The 20,949-nt window shown below is 52.9% G+C and overlaps 1 protein-coding gene across 1 annotated transcript in view; it reads left to right on the top strand.

The window, feature by feature from the left end:
- DSCAM (DS cell adhesion molecule) overlaps nt 1-20,949 on the top strand; it is a 532,016-nt gene that overhangs the window by 430,630 nt on the left and 80,437 nt on the right. The window contains exons 17-19 of the mRNA XM_036017445.1: nt 10,209-10,449; nt 12,009-12,155; nt 17,652-17,807. Coding sequence (XP_035873338.1) covers nt 10,209-10,449; nt 12,009-12,155; nt 17,652-17,807 — 544 coding nt within the window. The remainder of the gene's footprint in view (nt 1-10,208; nt 10,450-12,008; nt 12,156-17,651; nt 17,808-20,949) is intronic.

Genomic DNA, 20,949 nt, shown 5'->3' with positions numbered 1-20,949 from the left:
CCTGGAACACACCCACGCCCTTTGTTTCTGCATCAGTTAAAATGTGCAAGGGCCGCCTTGGATTAATTTTGCCTAAGTTTTTAACGCTCGCTTTAGTCCTCAGGCTATAAAAAGTTATGCAAGTTCACATTTCTTTTATGAGCCTCATCGGTTAGTTCCAGGGTTGGATGTATGGCATCTCTATTAAAAAGCCTGAGGACCAACACACCTCACAGGGATTGAAGGAATTGTCAGCCCTTCTTAACAAGTCAGATCTCTGTGCCCTCTAACAGGGGCTATGAAAAACCAAACCTCCCAAATCTGGTCGTGCACGTGGGGTCGTATCATTCTCTGCTGAGTCCGTGCGGATGACGTCCTGTGTGCTCTGTGAGGTGGAGGGGACGGTTTGCTTGCCACTGCATCCGCAGCAGAAGCACAGTGGATTTTGTTCAGTAGACACATGAATCTGTCCTGGTATTCACCTTCATGCCAGATTATTCACATCAAGAAGGCCAGCTTTGCCTCTAGAAACCTCTGAACTCCCTGCAAAGCCATACCTGACTCTATTTGCATCTTACTTTTCTGTGCGTATGTAAAATATGCAGAGACCTTTAAAAAAAACCATTCATTGCTTATTTGCCGCACTTGGACTAGATTCCGCATCTCTCTCCATCTGCCCGTTGAATTAGCCTTCCTGGGTCAGCCGTGCGATTGGCCTTCTCCAGGGCCCCCAGCTGCCCGTCCCAGAGCAGAGCCAACGGCCTGCTGTGCAAGGGCCCCGGCCGGCCTCCCAACCTCAGCAGGCGGTTCCCTTGGTTCCCCGATTCAGTGTGGCGAGGATGCTGCCCACCTTTGCGGAAGCGGCTCAGCTGCCAAGCGTGTGGGCTCCAGGTCTGACACCCGGGCGTGCTGGGAAGAGACGTTGGCTGGGACTCAGCCAGGGAAGCCTGTCTCCATTCAGGCCCAGTAGAACGGCTGTCCCTCTCCAGCTAATCGACCCTGACAGGGCATAAATTGAACTTGGACTAAAGACCAGGACCAAGGCCATCTACATTCATCAGTTGGCACTCCTTTCCGGTGGCTTCTTCTGAAAGCTCTACATGGAGCCTGGGTGAGCCTGGCATGGTGTAAGATGTCGTAGGGCAGGCTCTTGTCATCGGTCCGTTATGGACGGTTGGGTGGAAGAGAGGTTATGAACTACTCGGTTACAATGAGTTAGGGAGCAAGGATGGTACTTTTTCCCTCTGCTTAGGGAACATATTATCAGAAATGCAAATGTGAGTGATGAGTAGGAACTATGAGGCTACAATTAAAAGACCACTCAGGACCGTTAGTGACGACCAGCCATAGGTCTTTCCTGAATTAGTGCATCGACACCCCATTTCACAAGAAGCATGAACTTCTATAGTTAGGGTAGGAGCGTAAAAATTGCTTATGGTCAGGATAATATTAAAAATGTCTTAATCATCTATTAAGTACACTACAAGTAATTGTAGCTATGAAAACAGTATCATGTATGTATGGCTATGCAATATTTACAGTGGAAAATGAAGAGTATCTGTACAAAGATAACTTGACAGTATGCCATTACATTTGCGTAAAGTAGGACTAGCATAAGTTATGTGCACCTATGGCAAGTACATTGCACATAAGAATACTTTTGACACAGTATGAGAAGGACTTAGGATCAGACTTCAAGAAAACTAGACATTAGTCTGATCTCTCCATCTACTGAAAGTGGCCTTGAGCAGATTTCTTTGTGATTGCTGAAACTTGAACCTTTTCACTAGTTTCAGTCTGGGTGTCCTTCGCAGCACATCAGAGACCATAAATAGCAGCGCATCTGAAAGGCAGGTTCTGTTTCCCCTCGACTCGTAGCGCAGACTTGACACCCACGAGGGCGAAGGACGTGAGATCAGTTCAGGGCACGTCGGTCGGTCCCTCGGATCACATCCCAGGTTCTGACCCCCACCCCGCTGCTCGCCCCCTGAGCTCTGGGCCGTACGGGCTTTCTGGAAACAATGATGCCCCAGTAAATGCCAGTAGTGTGAAGCTTACCTGGCCCATAAATACAGTTTTAATTTTAAATAATCGAACAGCAGATGGATAGGTAGTAAGTGGAAAAGAAAACACCTTCGAAAGACTGCCTTGTGGGACAGTTTTACTGTTCTCATAAAATACCGACTTCACTTTCCACGGAGAACAAATCCGAAGATCAGATTGAAGAAAGGCGGAATGGCGCTTCGGTCAGTGACGAACCACGCACACGGAGGTGGTAGGCCACACAGCCTGCGTGGGTAGTGGGCTATCCTGTCCAGGTGTGCGTTAGTGCGTCCTGTGATGTCCACACAACAATGACATCACCTAACAACGTTTCACAGAACAAGTCTCCACCGTTAAACTGTGCGTGATGGTAACTGCCTGGAATGGTATCCACAGAGCGAGTGAATGCACGAACGCACACTATTTAATAACGTGCTTCGCTTTCTTAGCTGTCACGAAGCCAACTCACTGATGACTTTTCTCATTAGATCAGAGAAATCCAGTGAGGTAGATACGGGAACACTTACAGCACAGGTTTAGAGTGAAAAAAAATCAAAGAAAACCAAGGAGAATCTATGTCTAACCAAGAATCCCACAGACCTCCAATGACATCTGCTGTGTCGCGCACATTCCTCCTAAGGCAAGGCGCACAATCTGCTGTTGCTCTCATCATTTCAAACCGGCTGGGCCGCGTTCTTCTGGGTCTGTTGCAGGAGCCACGCCAGCCAGCACGGCGTGAGCCCGCTGCCCCAGGGGGCTTCCCGCGTCAGCTCCCGCGTGCCGTGCGGACGGTTAACGTGGGGCAGAACCGGAGACACACAGTCTGTGCTCTCGGGTTTACGTCACTGATGCAAACGCATGTAACCTCCTGTTCTAAGGTGTAATCAACTCTGTTTCCAGGAAACCTACAGTTTTTTTTAAAGGCCAAACTTCCCTGTGTAGGAAACACTTTGAAAGCTGATTTTACATTCTTTCAGTGCCTGCAACGGGGCCCTCCCACTAGAATATTCTTCTGAACATTTTAAGTTGAGGCTGAAAATAAAAGTCCCTTGTGCCTTCAGTCATCACAGAAACATAGGAAATGAAACAATGCTGCCTTCTGAAAGTATGTCATCATTCTCGTCTCCCCTGCCAGTCATGATCGGAAGTTGGAAATAAGTCCTGTTTTTATGCAGGTAATGGAAGAAGTCAGGAGGCATATTCTTAGTGACCTTCAGAAGTGAGAATTCCCCAAGAAGGAAAGTGTGATTTGGGGAACACGTTGTGTCGCCCCCAGGGGTCTGTCCAGACTCTGTAGCTCCATCCGTATGTGGACACATCTCAGGGGTGCCCCACCCCGCTTTCTAATGCTCCCTCGTCCAAATGCTTCTAGCATGTTCCCGATGGGCAGAGCAGTGCGTTCGACACTTTTTCAGTGTCCTTCTCTCCCACTTCCCATCCATGCACGTTGAGGAGGCCAGTGCCTTTTATTACCCAGCACAGCTAAGAGACAAGGGTAAATAGCGCCACAGGAGCGATGCCATCCGATGCTTAAATCATCGCTAAGGTATAAACGACAAATACCGAGTCCATGGCCAAAATTCCACTGATGATAAAAGCCTTCCTTCTTCAGAGAGAACCCAAGTCCGAACGTTGCCCTCCCAGGGAAGAGGGGACCCGACTCTGTCCAACCCTCAGCCCAAACCCTGGCCTTTCTTGGACCCTCCAACCTCTGCCTGCCCACCGAACTCTGCTCTGCATGTGTCTTTGCTCCGTAACACCGTGTCCTAAGGGGCTGGCGTACAGTTTCTGCCAAGGGCCAGAGAGTAGATTGTTTCAGCTCTGTGGGTCACAGGTCTGTGTGCTGACCAATCAGCTGGGCCATTCGCGTACAAGAGCGGCACCCGCGCACAGGTGAGGGGTGTGGCCCGGCCCCACTGAGACCACACTTGGGCACACCCACATCCGAAGCCTGTCTGACGTTCGAACACCACAGAATATTCTTTCTCTTTTGCTTTTTTACAACCGTTTGAAAATCTAAACAATATGGACATTCTTAGCCAAGCGCCACACTAAAACATGGGGCCAAACAGACTTGGCTCTGGGACCACGATCTGTCAACCCGGCCTCACCGAACCAGGGAGATGATGCCGGGGAGCGGCCACATGGGATTGGACTACGTCGCCAGGAGCTTCCTGTCTACCGGGCAGACGTGGAAGGCACCAGGGAGCTCTCTCCAGGTGTGACGTCGACGCTGCCCCTCCGTTCAGTGGTCCCTCTGAGCCTCATGTCTTCTTCGGTCCTTCCGGGCAGACCCCGCTTAGAAGAAGTGACAAAGACCAATCTGGGACCAGGCTGAGGCATGCTAAACCTTTACAAAGTGCCTCCCCCCCCCCACCCCCGCCTTTGAAAACCCTGCTTCTCGCGTGAGCTCAGTAGATCTGGGTCAACAGTCCCCTGCCCCTCATCTCAGTGGCCTCTTACTGAGTTAGCCCCACCCTCGTTGGCCAGGCCACCACCCCCAAGGGCTCCTTTTACCTACGGGGTGCCACTCCAAGTTGGTCACCACCACCCCCCACTCTGCATGGAACAGGCTGAGCCCTGCGAGAGCCCTGTGACCACTCAGCCACCACTAACTAGTTGGGTACGTACTCCCTCTTGGCATCTAAACCGAAACCCCTCCGAAAGCTCCATTGCCTACAGGCTTAGTTAGGCATGCAGGCCGGGCCAGTTTCCCCAAACCTCACAGTCTCCTGGTGGATTCTCTCCTGGCTGGGCCCTCGCTACACCTTTCCTTGGCCCAAAGAAACTTCTCCTGCCGACCGGCCCAGCCCACCTTCCCTGGTCTGACCCCAGGGCACCTGCCCTCTGCCTGCTCCGTCTCTCTGACTCACTTCCCTCCCAGGCTCTGGGGCACTCCAGCTGGCTCAGAAGGTCTTTCTAGCTTCTCTAAGCTGCAGCTGCCACCCCCTTCTCCTGCCCAGCGACCCGAGTTGGCAGCAGAACCTGAAGAAGGAGTCAGAGCATCTGAGGGTCTGCGGTTCGGTGCGGCCTAGTCCCAGCGTGCAGCTCTCAGAGCTGCCCAGTACAAAGCAAAGCCTGGTCTGCAAATGTGCCCTCACTCCTCTGCGAGGTCATCAGCAGGTGCCACCCTCTGGATGAGCCTTTATGGCTGGGAGTGAGAAGTGCCGTCTGTGGCTACTCAACAGTGTGATGTGCAAAGGATGGCAAAGTTCACCGAAAGGAGGGACCCAGCAAGCACAGCTATTCAACAAATGCTCGTGAATGTTTGTGGATGAATGTTTGTGCATGAATGAGTGAATGAATTGGGAACCACCCCATAGTTTAGAAATGGAATAAACAGAGTCCTGTTTTTCAGTGGTTAACCTCAATTTTGTCCCATAACATTCTAAGAACCCATTTTGAAAATTCTGCATTTGTGTCCCAAGCCCACATGCACCCTCGGCTGCCACCTCCTCCTCAGCTGCCAAGGCTGACCGGAAGTTAGTGGCTATTGGCCACAAGTCCAAGTTCTTGGCCTCTCGAGAGTGTGTGTGCTTCCAACCTTCGGTCATTCATCGTTATTCCTCAAACCTGAACTAAGTAGCTCTGCTGTGCTAGCACATCTCATGGTCAGATCATGTGTCCCCCTTTCATTTCATGTGTACCCCCTCCTTCCTTTCCAGCCCTCAGAGGACAGCAGTGCTGGGGAAGGGGGCCACGTGGCCACACATACCCCATATAAGACCAGTGATAATGAACACTGCCTTTAGTGGGATGCAATTCTAAGAAGAGACAGAAATGAAAACAGGTCTTGAGGCAACGGTGTGAGACTTCTCCTCTCTGACATCGCTCCCTCAAAAGCCATGCCCTGTGCCCTCCCAGCGAGGCTGCTGTGTGGGTCCTCGGTGGGCTGCTGCCCTGCTCCGTCCAGCAAGGCACCTGTCCCCCCACCCCCCATGTGCTGCAGAGGCCCTTGGCCAGACTGGGAAGCGCTCCAGTTCTGTTTGCATTCATTCTCTTTGGCTCTGCGGAGGGAGACCAGGAAATTAGGTTATCGGTGACCTGAAAACTCAGGGAATGCAGAGTCACTGCTTTTTAACTAAATCCTGCGTCCCAAGTGAGGCCAATTTGAAACCTGTTAATGGCTCTCCGATGACAACGGAGGTTCTTAAAACACAAGTCTCCAGCCCCCTGCCCCAGGAGGGTTTCCATCCAGGTTTCCGAAGGTCAGCGTGGGACCCCAGTGGTGCTTGAGCTTCCTCTACATTCCTGCCACCCCACCTCGCCCACCCGCAGGCACCCAAGTCCCTCCCCACCAGCTCTGCTCCCCATCTCTGGACCCTCTCTGCATCCAGGACACGGTCACATGTGCTGATTGCTTTTGTCGCCCTGTCCTCAGTGATGGTGGGCCTTCCTTTCAGGCTCAGAGGGTGTGCCCCCTTCCCCGGGACTCCTCCGCCCTGTTTGAAGAGGGCGCCTCTCCGGTATCCCTTTCCGAATACACTGCACCAGCCTTCAGCTCCCCAAGGGCGGCCTTCTGCTTTAGTCACAGAGCCCCGCGGGACTCCCCTCTACGTGGTACCTCGTGCAGGGCAGGCTCCGTTCCTGCTGTCGGCATTGAGGAGAGGGAAAGACGAGGCCAGAGGAAGTACACAAAGATACAGAGGCAGGCCCCCACCGCCGTAATCAAAGGGAAATGAGACAGGTTATGTTTAAGTGAACTTGAAGGCATCTACAAGGAATTTGCAATTCGTTTTTCAACCGAATTACTCAGCATGTGGGAGTGACGCCCTGTGTTCTTGGGACGCCAAATTCTGCAGTGGAGGCTTGTAGCTCTCGGTGGTCAGATGCATCTCGGCTTCCAGCAAAGTCCATCCACCTGCAACGAGAAGGGGGAGGGGAGCGGGGAGCACGCAGGAAACACGGCCCTGGCTGGCGGTTTTCTGGAGGAGAGACGCCTGTTCCAATCACTCTCATCCACAACCGGGGGCTGTGTGTGTTTGCACACTCCTGCTTTCACCGTGTCTCTGCAGAGCGAGGGCTCTGCCACGGGCGGCTCGCAGGCTGATTTGGATGGACACAGAAAACACAGGTGCTACTGTTGTCATGGAGATCAAAAGAGACCTTTTCTCAAAGGAAGTGGGGGTGGGGATGGATTCGGAGGCTGGCGAAAGGGCACGGGGAAGGATGAAAGCGGCTGTTTAGAAAGACAATGGGAGGGAAAAAATGCCAGGCTGCAAAGGGGGCGGGGAGGGGGCCTCGTGTGACAGACACCAGAGACAGACAGAAGTCAGGGTCACCGCTGGACCCAAAGGCACATGAAAGGAAGAGGAAAATTCAACGTGGAAAGGCAGTGACGTCTCGCACGAGAAACACAGCAGTGAGCAGGCAAGGCCTGCTGTTGGAACAGTGGTGCTTTCGAAGGGCCTGGGAGAAGGTGGAGTGTCCTCGGGTGTCCCAGCCGCCTGGGAAGACGCCCTGCTCCCTCGGAGAAAGGGACTCAGATCGTTGGGTTCTTGGCTGTAGAGTGAAGGGTTCAGGTTCATATGTCTCCACTCACTTACTTTCCAAAGTCTCCCTTTAACGTGCATTGAGAGGGCTGGCTACCAGGTGATCTCTGCTATAAACCTGGAGGTCTGTCTCAAATGATCCTTCCTGAAGACACATTACCCTCCAGTTTGTGGGACATGTGGACAATCTCTATGGAATTCTTGTCTTTTAGGAAGAAAAAAACAAACAAACAAACAAAAAGAAATGGATGACATGGTCCAAACTATTAGCTCAGAAGAATCTAGCAAGCAAAAATAACCTTTATGTCAGTCCAAAACTAGCAGAATGAAAATTTAGTTCTGAGGAAAATGTAAAGAGGGTTTTATGTATTTTTAACAAAACGTGGAAACCAGACAGAACAAAACCACCTGTGTTGTCTATCACAGTTAAGCTACTTAGAGTGCTTTCTATCTTACCCACGGACAGGGGTGGGGAGGAGAGTTCTCCACCCACCTGTGCAGACACAGCACAGGCAAGGTTAATCCCTGCGAACCCAAGAAGCTAAATGTCAAAGCAAGCCCCTCTGCTTGTGGAAGGTTTTGCTAGGCTGGCTGCTGTGTGCACACACCTTCCTGTGGGCGTTGCCCTTCCCCCCACGTGCTTGGTCCCCGGCCTGACTCCTCGGGTCCCCTCCCCCTCACCACCACCCCTATACTGGGGCCTTCCCTGGGTGTCCTAGGGCCTACAGCTTCAGGGAGAGCTGGCTGAAAAAATTAGAATACGTAATGGGGGCAAACCTGAATTTTTCAAAATATAGCCTTTGGAGGAAAATGGATTGTATTCATTAAACGACACAAACGCGATTCAGTGGTTTAGGTCAAATCCAGGTCATCAAATTCTCCAAGTCTAATACACGTTTCCGTCCGATTTCGAGTCCGAGTGAAAAGCTCTAGTCGGTCCTGGGCACGCGGGACGGCGCGGGCAAGCGCTCACAGTGACTGAGGGACGAGTCCTGCGCGCCCGGGTCCCACGGTGCCGACTGGCGTCACGGCTCACGTGACCGTTCCATTGACGTCAGTGAGCGCCGGGTTCTTGCGGCAAATCAGACCGGCGGAGAAAAGCAACAGGAATCCAGGAAAACCGTAAATGAGGAAGCTTCCTTTAAAGAGAAGTGTGCCTGTACTGCTCTGGTGCGGCTCAGACGCACCCCTGAAGCCGGCGGAGATGCCTCATCCCTCGGGGAGGTGCACACATTGGGCAAATCCAAAGACGTTCGCTGAGTTCGTTAACGCTGCTGTCCGCTCACAGCCTCCTCCTGCCTTCTCCCAGTGGACCCCCTTGTTCACATTTTGCTGGTGGTAGAGACCCGCCCTACCACGCAGCTCCCCTGCCTGCCTGCCTATCAGCTGCTTTGTCTTAGGTGCCCGCCCCTCCCTCTAGCCCCACCCCTTTCTGCAGGCCCATCTGCTCACCCTCCTTCCCCTTCCAGAGCTCAGGCCGCCCTCCCAGGCCCACCTGGGGCCTGCCTCTCCCGACTGCTTCCCACCACTCGCCTCCCACCACTCTGGGGAGCCTGCTGGCCCTCACCGGCCGGCAGCACAGATCAGGGCACTTCAGATTTCTCTAGGGCTCCCCGAGTGTTTGCTTCCTCTCTCCAACGGGCCTGTGGAGCACCTTTCGGGCAGAGAAGGCATTTCGGAGCCCTGAGAGATCTAAATCCACGGTGTGCACTGCAATGTGTGCACACAGACACACGTGCCCTCACTCACATGCATGCGCACGCACACATAAGCACACGCGGACAGGGCACAAATACTTACACGTGCACACGGCTATTGACTGCCTAAAGTCCACAAAACCTTCATTAATTTACAAGGTCGCTTTGGTGGGGTTCTTACCGCAAATTTGAAAGAGTTTGGCTTCTCTTAAAAGGCCAACAAGTCAGCCAACATTGTTCTGTCGTCCCCTGAGCGGACCCTCTGTCGTTAGCAGAAAAAAGCAAACCCTAGCCTCTCCCCGCAGTGTAAACCACCAGAAAGTCATTCCAGAGCATTCCCGAGCGACCGAGGCCTTCCCAAAAGTGCGGCCTTCCCAAAGGAGGGGACTCCCCTCCCAGAAGCGCTTTTCTTCCCGGAAGCCCTTTTCTTCTGGCCTGCTCCCCCAGAGTGTGCGCTCCCCAGAGTGTGCGCTCCCAGCGGGCACCGACCAGTTTTTTGTAACCAGTTCTGTCCCTGGGTGCCGGGAGCCATCTGGCCGAAAGGCCAGCTAAGTGGGCGGTGCCTGTGACTGGGAGATGGATGGCTGGTGGACGCTGGGACCCCACAAACACAGCCCACCTCTCACATCACTTCCCCACCAACCGGGACGGTCAGCCCTGGCCACGTGACAGGCGGCGGCATGGACCACAGGCTCTGGCGCCAGAGCCCCTCTGACCCTCAAGCTTGTGGGACCCGCTGTGTCACGTGGGGGCGGGAGCGGCACTGAGTCGCAGGGCTGTGGTGAGGGCTGCTGCCCTAACCCAGGGAACCGCAGAAGAGCGCCGGCCCAGAGCACGCGCTCCCCGTGCGGGGGCTTCCGCAAACGCCCTTGCCCTCACGCCGCCCTATTTTTCTTCCCGTGGTTATCGGGCCTTAACAAATCCCCTAACAAACACGTGGGTGCTGGCTTCCCTCCCGTCGAGCGTTCCTGAGTGTGTCCTTTCCTCTCCTGTTTAGGCTCCCAAGAAGCACTTGCAAAACGGGATTATCCGAGGCTACCAAATAGGCTACCGCGAGTACAGCACGGGGGGCAACTTCCAGTTCAACATCATCAGCATTGACACCACCGGGGACAGCGAGATTTACACGCTGGACAACCTCAACAAGTTCACCCAGTACGGCCTGGTGGTGCAGGCGTGCAACCGGGCCGGCACGGGGCCTTCTTCTCAGGAAATCATCACCACCACCCTTGAGGACGGTAGGTTCCCCCCTCCCCTCCCCGTGACCGAGGCCCGAGGCTGCCTCCCTCAGGGGCACTGGGTCCCCACACCCAGCCTGGCCCCCTGCTGGCTCTGCAGGGCCAGAGGCAGGTCGCTGGGGCAGTCTGCAGGGACAGGGTCTCCCATGGGGAAGCTTGCCCTTACTCACTCGAGGGCGGCATCCATTGGCTCTCCTTTCCAGCATCTTTCTCACTCATCTCAACACACGGATTGGGCTTTTCCCTGGTGAAGCAACTTGCGCCCTCTCAGACTGCGGAGGTCTGACCAGAGCATGGAAATCTGATTTTCTAAGAATTTCTTCCAAATCATTGTTAAGGAGGATTTTGCCTTCTTCTTCTTCCTTTTCTCTCTCTCTCTCTCCCTTCCTCCCTCCCTCTCTCTTTATTTTTATGATGGCTTTCTATTTTCAAGCATCTGAGACCAGAGAACAGGCAGGAGTGGACTTATAGGAGCACATCTCACGGTGCTGGAGCGCCACCTAGTGCCCATAAGAATTAAGTATCCCTTTTAACACCACACAGTGAAGATAACCCAGAAGCTCAGGTTGATGGTAGCGCCTGAAAGGACCAAGACAATCCTGGGGTCCAAAGGCGCAGTGTGTCAGGTGCAGAGACAGGATGTGGGGTTACCTTCATCACTATGTACTAGTAGACATTAAGGCAAACAGCTTGTACTGCAATGTATCTCTTGGGCAATTGCCCACTGGATCATAGGTTTGAGGAAGCATACGGTGGCTTACATCTAGGAGTTTTGAAAAGTTTTATGGAAAGAGAACTCTGAGGTGACCAGCAACTTGAAGACCGGGGTTTCATTTCTGCCTGCACAATCTCTGCCGTGGGGATTCCACATGCCCTTTGGTTTACTCTTCGAGGCTCATTTTTCACGTGGTTCGCTCATTCTATCCCTCACCTGGATGCAGCGTTTAAGGTTCACATAAGCTCCATGTGAGAAATACTTCAACTGTTTTCCTAACCTGTATCTGAGCCCATTTCCTCTCTTTCCCCTGACAGAATGTTTCAGCACGGAAAGGGGGCTGGGGCTGGGGCTGGGGGTTATGAGTAAGCTATGGTTACATGCCTGCTTTTTAGCACTTTTCGATAGCTAGTCTTCCAATTCACCTGCCAGATATTACCAAATGGAGGCAAGGCGTTGCACAAAGTAAATGCAACTCAGAGCAGCAACTTGCAAGAGTTATGGCAATGTAACCCAGGCAAGCACTGGGCTTCCCTCATGCAGTGAGACCAGAAGTGTTCTCCACTCCTCAAGCCTGGGACGGGCTCCTGACCAGTGAAGGAGTTTGTCTGGACAGGGACTAAGGAAGTCTATCAGGACAGGGGGCAAAAATGCATGACGTGTCACTGAGTCACCACGATATCTGTGCAGGGGAACGGTACTCATTTTTCCTTAATCTGGGGGGCGGAGTGCCGTATTTCCTTGTGCTCACACATTGAAATATGAAACTAATGTTGCCTTTTCAGGATTATTCTCCCGGTCAAACCACTCACCATTATTACAGATTCTAATTGTTTGATTTCAGTGCCCAGTTACCCCCCTGAAAATGTCCAAGCCATAGCCACGTCACCAGAAAGCATATCCATATCGTGGTCCACCCTCTCCAAGGAGGCGCTGAACGGAATCCTCCAGGGCTTCAGGGTCATCTACTGGGCCAACCTCATGGATGGAGGTAAGACAATGGAACTGGGGCTGTGCGTTTGCCCCGAAGGGTCCGCGATGGCATTCGCAGACCCCGGTCCTAATACGGGTTCAGGACATGGCAGGAATTTCTTTATCAGTGAACAGTTTCCCCCTTTTCCCCACATCACTCTGTCCTTCTCTCCCGTCCAGCATTATAACAGGTGCATGCGGCTGTGCAAGGCATCCTTCCAACGAGCAACTGGAGGTGTAGGAGGGGGTGGCACTTGTAAAATCCAGGCATAGGCGTGTTCTCCTAATCATAAGTCCTCCTGCACCCCTACCCCTGGGTCCTGCCTCCTTCTTCCTGCACCCCTACCCTTGGGTCCTGCCTGCTTTCTGCTTTGGGGTGTCTTTCAGCTCCGCTGAGTGGGTGTGGCCTCCTGATGCACACTCACCTCCAGGTTTGAGCAAACACAGCCAAGCCCCCAGATGCATCCCACTCCTTCTCGGGACCCCCTGGGTCTGCTCTGCTGTGCAGGCAAATGGGCCTTGGAGGCTGCGGGGCCTCTGCTATTGATGCCGAAAGAGAGGGAAGAAGACATGTTAGCAAGATGATCATAGTGTGCTAAGTTGATGGCAGTGTCCAAGCCTTAGCTATTTATGTCTGGAACCAGACTTGCTTCTCTGGGCTGAAGACCAGACCCCACCCCTCCCACTGACCAGCATAGCACCATGCCCAGCGCCGGGCCCTGGGAGGCGGCCTATAAAGAGCCACCTGGCCCATCCTGCAGTGGCGGGTTCCCTGAGCATCTGCCCGCGCTGGGCTCCCACTGAGCACAGGCAGCGGCGTCTCCCGGGTGGATGCTCTAGACCCGTGAGCGAGGGGAAGTCTCCTGAATGCAGAACCACAAGCCCAATAGGGCATGGCCAGCCCCCAGGGGACAGACTTAAACGGATGATTCTTTCACCTGTCACTCTCCCCTGCCAAAAATAGCTGTGGAAAATCCTGTAGATATAAAGTTTAAAACCACAAAAATTTGCCAGAGTATCTATGTTGTTGACATGGTACCATAGGATAGCATTGCATATACGTGTTCTGGTTTCTACACCTCCTCTTGAACAAGATAAAATGTGAACACCCGACACACTCACCTAAAGACAGTGTTAACGCTAAAATCACTCCATCTCTGTCCTTGCTGGACGTATTTCCAGGATCCGGTGGTGACTCTTCAGTCACATTTCCACTCCACGTGTCACTCCCGTGTGCTAGCACTGCCCATTGGTGTCTTAGTCCTGTGCCGGGCGGTGAGGTGGGCGTGGCTCAGTCAACCCCACACTCTCGGAGCCTTCAGAACTTAGACGCTCCAACACCCGAACTGGGATAAGGGATGCTGGGAACGGCGTGGCGTTCCCAAGGACACTTTCACTCTCTGACTCGCTGCATTAAGGTCTAAGGGATGTGCTCCGTGTGTGTGCAGAGGTCCCACACGCACCTTCCCTCGCGAGACACGCCTGCCCAGGAACGGCCACACCTCCCCTGCCCCCGGGACATGGTGTACGTGCACCAGCAGGCGATCCCGTGGAGCTCCCGGGCGCTTTGGCACGGGCTCCTCGGGCTGCGGTCCTGAGGTTTCCACAGACGCACAGCAGGTAGTGAGTGTGTAGGGAATTGTGCCCACTGAGCCTTGAGAACACGCTGCACACACATACACATCAACCTACTCACGCCCACTCACCCACATTCTCACACGCTCACACTTTCACCCACACATACTCCCATTCACACAGATACAAACTCACACACATACATGTACACTTTCAGACACACAGCTCACCCACTCACACACATTCTCACACACATTCTCACACACTCACACTTTCACTCATACATACTCCCATTCACACAGATACAAACTCACTCACATACATTCTCACACTTCACTGAAACGTACTCTCACAAGCACATACTCACAGTCTCATGCACACTCACACATACCTCACAAGCACACTCACGTGCTCTCTCATGCACATACACACATGCACACTCACACACCCACACAAAGACTCACACTCACAGATGCACACACTAAAACATACTACCACTCACAAATACATCACTCACACACATTCACATGCTCACACAAATACATGCATGCTCACTCATACATTCAGTCACATACACTCTTACACATGCCTGCACACACTCACACAAACTCACACACACACTCATACAGGCCAGAAGAGACAGACATTGTTACTGCCACTGAGATTAGCAATCGCCCCAAATATTTTCAAAAGTATGTATAAGAGAGCTATGTGTTATTGTTAATGTGACCAGATAAAATAAAGTTGATTAACATATCTAGACAGCATAAGTTAAATATACAATATGTCCGTGAAATTTCTGAGTATTTTATCATCATCAGAAAGTTGAAAAACTTTTTTAGACCTGACAGGAGCAGTTCCCCCGAGACTGTTAGGAAAATTGCACATCTTTTTTTTTTAAGATTTTACTTATTTATTTTTTTAGAGAGGGAAGGGAGAGAGAAAGAGAGAGAGAGAAACATCAATGTGCGGTTGCTGGGGGTCATGGCCTGCAACCCAGGCATGTGTCCTGACTGGGAATCGAACCTGTGACACTTTGGTTCGCAGCCCGCGCTCAATCCACTGAGCTACGCCAGCCAGGGCTGGAAAATTGCACATCTTGAAAAGTGACCTGTTCCATCTGAATCCGAGCTGCTTTTCGTCTCTTTGTCTTTCTTCAAGACGGAGACGGTGGGTTCTAAAGCGAAGTAACATTCAGACAGCAGCCGGGTGTTTGCGGCTGCAGTGAGGGGCTCCTGGCTGGCCATTCCCACCCCTGTTTGTTTTCTGCCGGAAACCACTTCGAGAATGAGAGAGGATATAAACCAGTACATGAAACGGTGTTGTTCTAGAATATAACATTTTTCAAAGCTGTTTGTAAAAGAAATAGTGTGGTATCTGCATTTATTTTACATTATCTCACTCTCACCAACTGAACGCTATTCTCTACTTCCCATACATTTTAAATAACCCTATCGGGGCTGTGAAAGGTAGATGATAGAAATCCATGTTTAAGCCATCAAGAAAGAGCTAGAACTAAAATACAAGAAAACGAAGCCTGCCGCTTTGCATCGGGCCTTTTCCGTAATCTCCCTCCTTGCCCCTCGGCCCCTGCGATCCTGGAGGGGGTGCTGGGCAGAGCCCTTCCCCCGGGCATGAGTAGCCTCGTGCACGGAGCTAGTCGGGCAGCCAGCAGCTTCAGAAGCCTTTGGGATACTTCGGAACGGGAGTGTTGGCTGCCGTGGTACTCCTGGTGCGTGACAAATGAGTGCATCAGAACAATAGGAGCCCCGAGATGAGTAAACATCCCAATGGTAACGCTAACTAGCAGAGTAGTTCTTGAGCAGATGCGACTCTTTGGTTCAACAGCTGCTCTTTAAAAGGACCAGGCGCCCACTTGCCTTCTTCCTCTCACCGCTCTCCTCCTCCTCCTCCTCACCGTCTTGTCCAGGCACCGCCCTCCTGGTGGGCACAGCCTTCTCCCACGTCGTCTGTTAGGGCCCCGTGCTCTGTGAGGTGGGGACCCCGGGCCCCTTTCAAGAGAAAGCAAACGAGCCACATGCAGAGGCCCCAAGAGGCTGATGAGCAGTCAAGCTCTCAGCACGAGCTCCTGGCTCAGCCCATGGGATCCCTCCACCCCCTGAGATGCGTCTCCCTGAGTGTGTGTGTGTGCGTGCGCATATGTGTATCTGCACAGACATGTGTTGCATGTGTGCATGTGTGTGCCATTAATGCATGCTTGTGCTTGTGTGCAAACATGCCTGTGTGCCCGTGTGTATCTGTGCAGGCATGTATGGTGCGTTGTGTGTCATGTATCACGTGTGTTCATTGTGCCTGCAGGTTTGGGCGTGTGTGTGACATCTGTGCGGCCATGTATTGTGTGATGTGTGCCACACACCATGTGTGTGCACATGCCTGCAGGCATGTGTGTTTATCTGTGTGTGTGTATCACATGCCGTGTGTGTGTGCACGTATAGGCATGTGTGCACGTGCATGTGGTTGTATGTCTGTACAAGTGTGTGTTCGTGTGTGTGCTGTGTGTGAAGGCATGTGTGTGCAGGTGTGTATATCTGTGTGTGTGTGTGTGTGTGTGTGTGTGTGTGATCTTTAGCATAATGTAGAATCTTCTAGATCAGGAAAGGTCTTACGATGTCTATACTTACACTTTTCTCATTAACCCTTGGATAACACCACATCAGTTATCCTTGCGAAGACAAGAGAGAGCAGCAGAAACACTAGGCTGCCTTACTGCTTTCCCAATGTGCATGAGGTCAGCCTTCGTGGTCGCCGGCCGCCCAGGGAGGACCTCCTCCGGACCCCTGCCTCCCCTGGTTCTGATGGTAACCAGGCACACAGGGCCACGGGCGGTGCCGGACCTCCCACGAGTGACCACTTGCCCTGGGGGTGAGCCTCTCCTCAGGCCTCCCTCCGCTGCTCCGGCTCCTCTGTAGGAGGCTCTTGTCAAAACCCGAACGCCCGTGGAGGTATGAACACATCTTTGTACGTTTTCTCAAATTGCTGCGTGTACTATATCTAAGAGGAGAGAGCACAGTGTTCCACCTTTGAATATTATTAGCTGATCCCACTCCAGAGAACGAAGCATTTTTAGCCAACGCCACCTTTCTGACACATCAGCGTGTCACCTCCGCAAGGGTGCTGCGAGGGCTCGCTCCTGGCGAAGGGCGTTTGCTGAGCCACCTGGTCTCCGCTCAGAGACCGGAGACGGACTTAGGTCCTTGAAGGCACCTGTGTGTCGATGGAGAGTAGGTTTCAAAAACAAAAACAGAACTTGACTTGCAGAATCTTTTTTGAAAGTGGTGCCAAGTTTACGGTCTTGATTATCTGATGGCATCCAAGTGTGTGCACATGCCCAACTCATTAAAACATATGCATTAAATAGAGTATTTTAAAATTCACTTTTCACCACAGTTGACATACAAATTCACTTTCCACGACAGTTGACATACAATATCATGTCGGTCTCAGGGGCACAGCATGTGGTCAGACATTTATATTGCGAAGTGACCAGCACACAAGTCCAGTGACCACCCGTCACTGCATGCAGTCACTGCACAGAGCTTCTTAACGAGCAGTTAGTTGGCAATGTGTCTACGGAGGGAGCACTAGGTGGTCCTCAGCTTCCTGGGCTCCGGGCGCGAGGGGCATGTGTGACTCGCTGCGGCTGGAGGACTTTGCAGAGTGGCTGGCGTGGCGCTGGTGTTGGGATTGTAACTTGGAGTGAATGGCTCTGTTTTTCAGGTCGATGTCCCGGCCCGGGCCCCGGGGCAGTCAGGAAAGAGCGAGCTTTTCCCAGTGGAAAGGACACGCCCAGTCCCTTTCAGTGACTGCAGGGTGTGGCCCCTGGAGGAGGCGTGTGGCCCGGGGTTGGACGTCAGGGACAGCACTGGGGAAGGTGTGCGTCCCAGCCACGGTAACCGGGCCACGTTTTCCTGTCTTCCAGAGCTGGGCGAGATTAAAAATGTCACCACCACACAGCCCTCCCTGGAGCTGGACGGGCTGGAGAAATACACCAACTACAGCATCCAGGTGCTGGCGTTCACCCGCGCCGGGGATGGCGTCCGAAGCGAGCAGATCTTTACCCGCACCAAAGAGGATGGTGAGAAACGGGGCAGGGGGTGTGGGTAGAATGCTCGGGCCCTGTCTGAAGTGCGGGGGAGCCAGGGGGCTCCTGCCGGGGGGCTCCTGCCAGCGCGCAGCCTTCCAGGGCCAGAGCTATTGTCGGGAAGGCTGGGCCCCAGAGCTTGCCTTAACTCACCAGCCTAATTCTTGACTTCGCTCCGTGGAAACCTTTTTGCTGCCCTCCCAAAGTGTGCTGGCATGATTCAGACCACCACCTTCCTCACTGCCTTGGTTCGATGTGTCCATTGTTCTTCTCTTCCATGTTGTCTTGGCCAGGTGTTATTGTAAGCAAAGATGCCTTTTGTCCCAGAGCTGCAGCACTTGCCGCACCTGTTCTGTGTGCCGCTGAAATAATTTTAGCGACTCTTCAGCCACTAAGTGGAAGTTCCAATTATCTCTCTCCTTCTCCTTGAAAATTATATAACGGTCCAAGTCATGTTATTCCGTGCCGGCTTTAGAATCACTTTAGAATAAGCCCTTAATTGGAGAGCTTCATGCTAATTTTTTTTTAAGTTCTTACAAGAATTCTTGCTGACTTAGTAAAGCTTTATCACAGCGCGTTTTCTTTCAGACCATTAATTCTTGCCATTTCACCTAATCTAGACTTGGTTATGTGACGATTTCCCAAAGTTCCGTGACAAATAGCTTTTTGTGTTGTTTTAAGGGAGCCTCTGAGGGGCCTCATCCAAGGCTATATGAAGAAGAGTTGGGGTTCTAATAAATAGTGTAGCAATAGTGAGAAAGGCAGTCTCCACCTTAGTGAGGCCAGGAGCAACTGCCGTCCAAGTGATCCCCCTGTGGAACCTTCCAAATCAGAGCGCAGAGTTATACCAGAGACCGGAGTCAACCAGGACACGTGGCCTCTGGGCTGATTTGCTCTGTGGTGTTTCTGTCTTCTTTCCAGGACCCTGTCCCCCAGGGAGTTGCGGGGGTGGGGGTGGGGGCGGGGCACTGTCACGCATCACCCAGGGCCTGCCGCGTCCTGGCAGGTTTGACGTCTGTGCCACCTACTCGCTACACGGAGCGTCACACATGCCGTTGCTCCAGCCCATGTCTGGCCTGTGGCAGCAAAGTGGGGACTCGTGCGTGGAGACCTGGGTAGACGCTTCTCATCAGCATGTCTGTCCCCCGACCGACCACAGGTCCCTGACATGCACAGCCCGTCTTCCACCTCTCTCAGCTCTGACCTCAGCGACTCAGGCCCTGCCCCTCCACCCCATCCATCCACCCCACTCCGTCATCTCCCGGGCTCTCGAGCCCCCCTGTACCGCAGAGCCTGCCCGCACACAAAGCCCCGTGTGCCTCCTTCTTTCTCGAACACTCCAGTCGTTCTGCCCAGGAGTGGACAGGTGTCAGCCGATGCTGCTCAAAGGAACGGGATTACTGGGAGAAATCTCAGGTCAACCTGCAATGCCATGAGGAAGTCGCACGTGACAGAGAGGTCGACAAAGCTGTGTCCTGAGTGAAGGTGGCTCCGGTGTAATTGTTGAAAAGTGGCAGATGAAGAGCCATGTCCAGGCGCCGCCCACAGGGCCTCGGGCACCCTGCCCCTCCTCCTGTCTTCACACCCCAGACTCCCACCGCGATCAGACAGGACTGAGACGTGAAAAGTGTGGTGGTGTGCGCAAACAGCCTGTCTGACATGGAGTGGGGTGGCTCCTAACACCCGATGTTTGATTATTTGATCCCGACGCCTTCGGAACGGGGGCAGAGCCCTCCTTCGCATCGCTAAGCAATAACTCGAATGTCACTGGGATTATTATTTAAAGAGCAAATTGATCGGCAACATGAATTCTGACACCTGCCTTTTTCCAGAAGAATGTACAAAACTCCAACGAGAAGGGAAGGCTCTTCGTGGCTCCTTATTGACTGGTCATTCGGGATCAATTTTTCATGAATCTTCCATCGTTAGGAATCCTGGAGTTCGGTCTCAAAGCGTGACCTTGAGGCCCAGGGTCTCATGCGTCAGCCAGCAATCTTCCACTCTCTCGGGGCGCGGCGTGGGGGGGGGGGGGTGCTGATGGCAGGTGGAGAGGGGCCCGACTGTGGAAGGGCGCCAGTTACCCCAGGGAGGGCGCGGGGGGCAAGGCGTGATGAGCATCCATGCTCACCTGGGGTAAATAGATCATCAGCATTTTTTAAAACAAGCAGAGCCGAGATGAGGTAGGAGGAGAGAAAGACCAGTGCGACAAGGGGCTGATCTCCCGGATTCACCTGACAAGTTCGCTGGTTTATGGATGGCGAAGAGCTGCGCCCGCCACCCTCGCGGGCTCGGAACCGAGTGGAAGGAGGCGCCTGGGCAGTTTCTGGAGCCGCACGCAGCTCCGTGTCAGACTGAAAGGAGGGGCGGAAGCTCATTAGCACAGGAGGGAGCTTAACAAAACCGAGAACGCAGATCCCGTGTATCATTCCGCCATGAAGGCTTGTGGTTTTGAAGTTTGGAATTCACCATCAGCATCGACTCAATTGTGTGAAGATGTGGATAAAAGTCCAGTGAAATGATAATTTCCAATACTGATTAAGTTCCTTCTCAATAAGGCCCTATTCTAGGCGCAGGTTGAAGGTTCAGTGTGTATTGATGTTCTCACAAGTAAAGAAATATTAACGCATGAACAGCAAACATTCAATTTCACCCTCTATGCCCAATGCCTCTCTTAAAGTGGGGTCCCCATCCCCCCCCCCAGTGTCAGGAGGCCTAGAGTTTTAAATTGTGAGGTCACTGATCATCATAAAAAGGAAAAATATATCACTTGCTAGTGAACCAGACAACGCCAGAATGTAATAATAAATAAAACCAATCAACTAAATAGAGTCAGAATAAGACAAGATGTTTACTTCTTCAGGGGATAGGTTACTGTTGAAATGGTCAGAGAGCACGTTTTCTGAGCCCCGAGCCGTCTCTCGGCCTCTGCAAGGATTCTCGGGGAATGGACACACGCTCAGGTCCCGGCTGGACGCTCGGGCCCGCAGACGCAGCCCGTCCCCGACCCGCCGGTGCGGCATCTGACCCCGGACACGCGCTCGGCGCCTGCGAGAACTCCTCGCCGCTCAGACTGCCTTCCCCGGACGGCCCAGACGGGGCGAGCGGGTGCCGACAGGAGCACAGAGGAGAGTCTGCT

Source organism: Phyllostomus discolor, chromosome 2, assembly GCF_004126475.2.
Source record: "Phyllostomus discolor isolate MPI-MPIP mPhyDis1 chromosome 2, mPhyDis1.pri.v3, whole genome shotgun sequence".
In the NCBI taxonomy this organism is placed as follows: Eukaryota; Metazoa; Chordata; class Mammalia; order Chiroptera; family Phyllostomidae; genus Phyllostomus; species Phyllostomus discolor.
The sequence above is the reverse complement of the archived record's forward strand: the minus strand, read 5'-3'. Positions and strand labels throughout refer to the sequence as shown.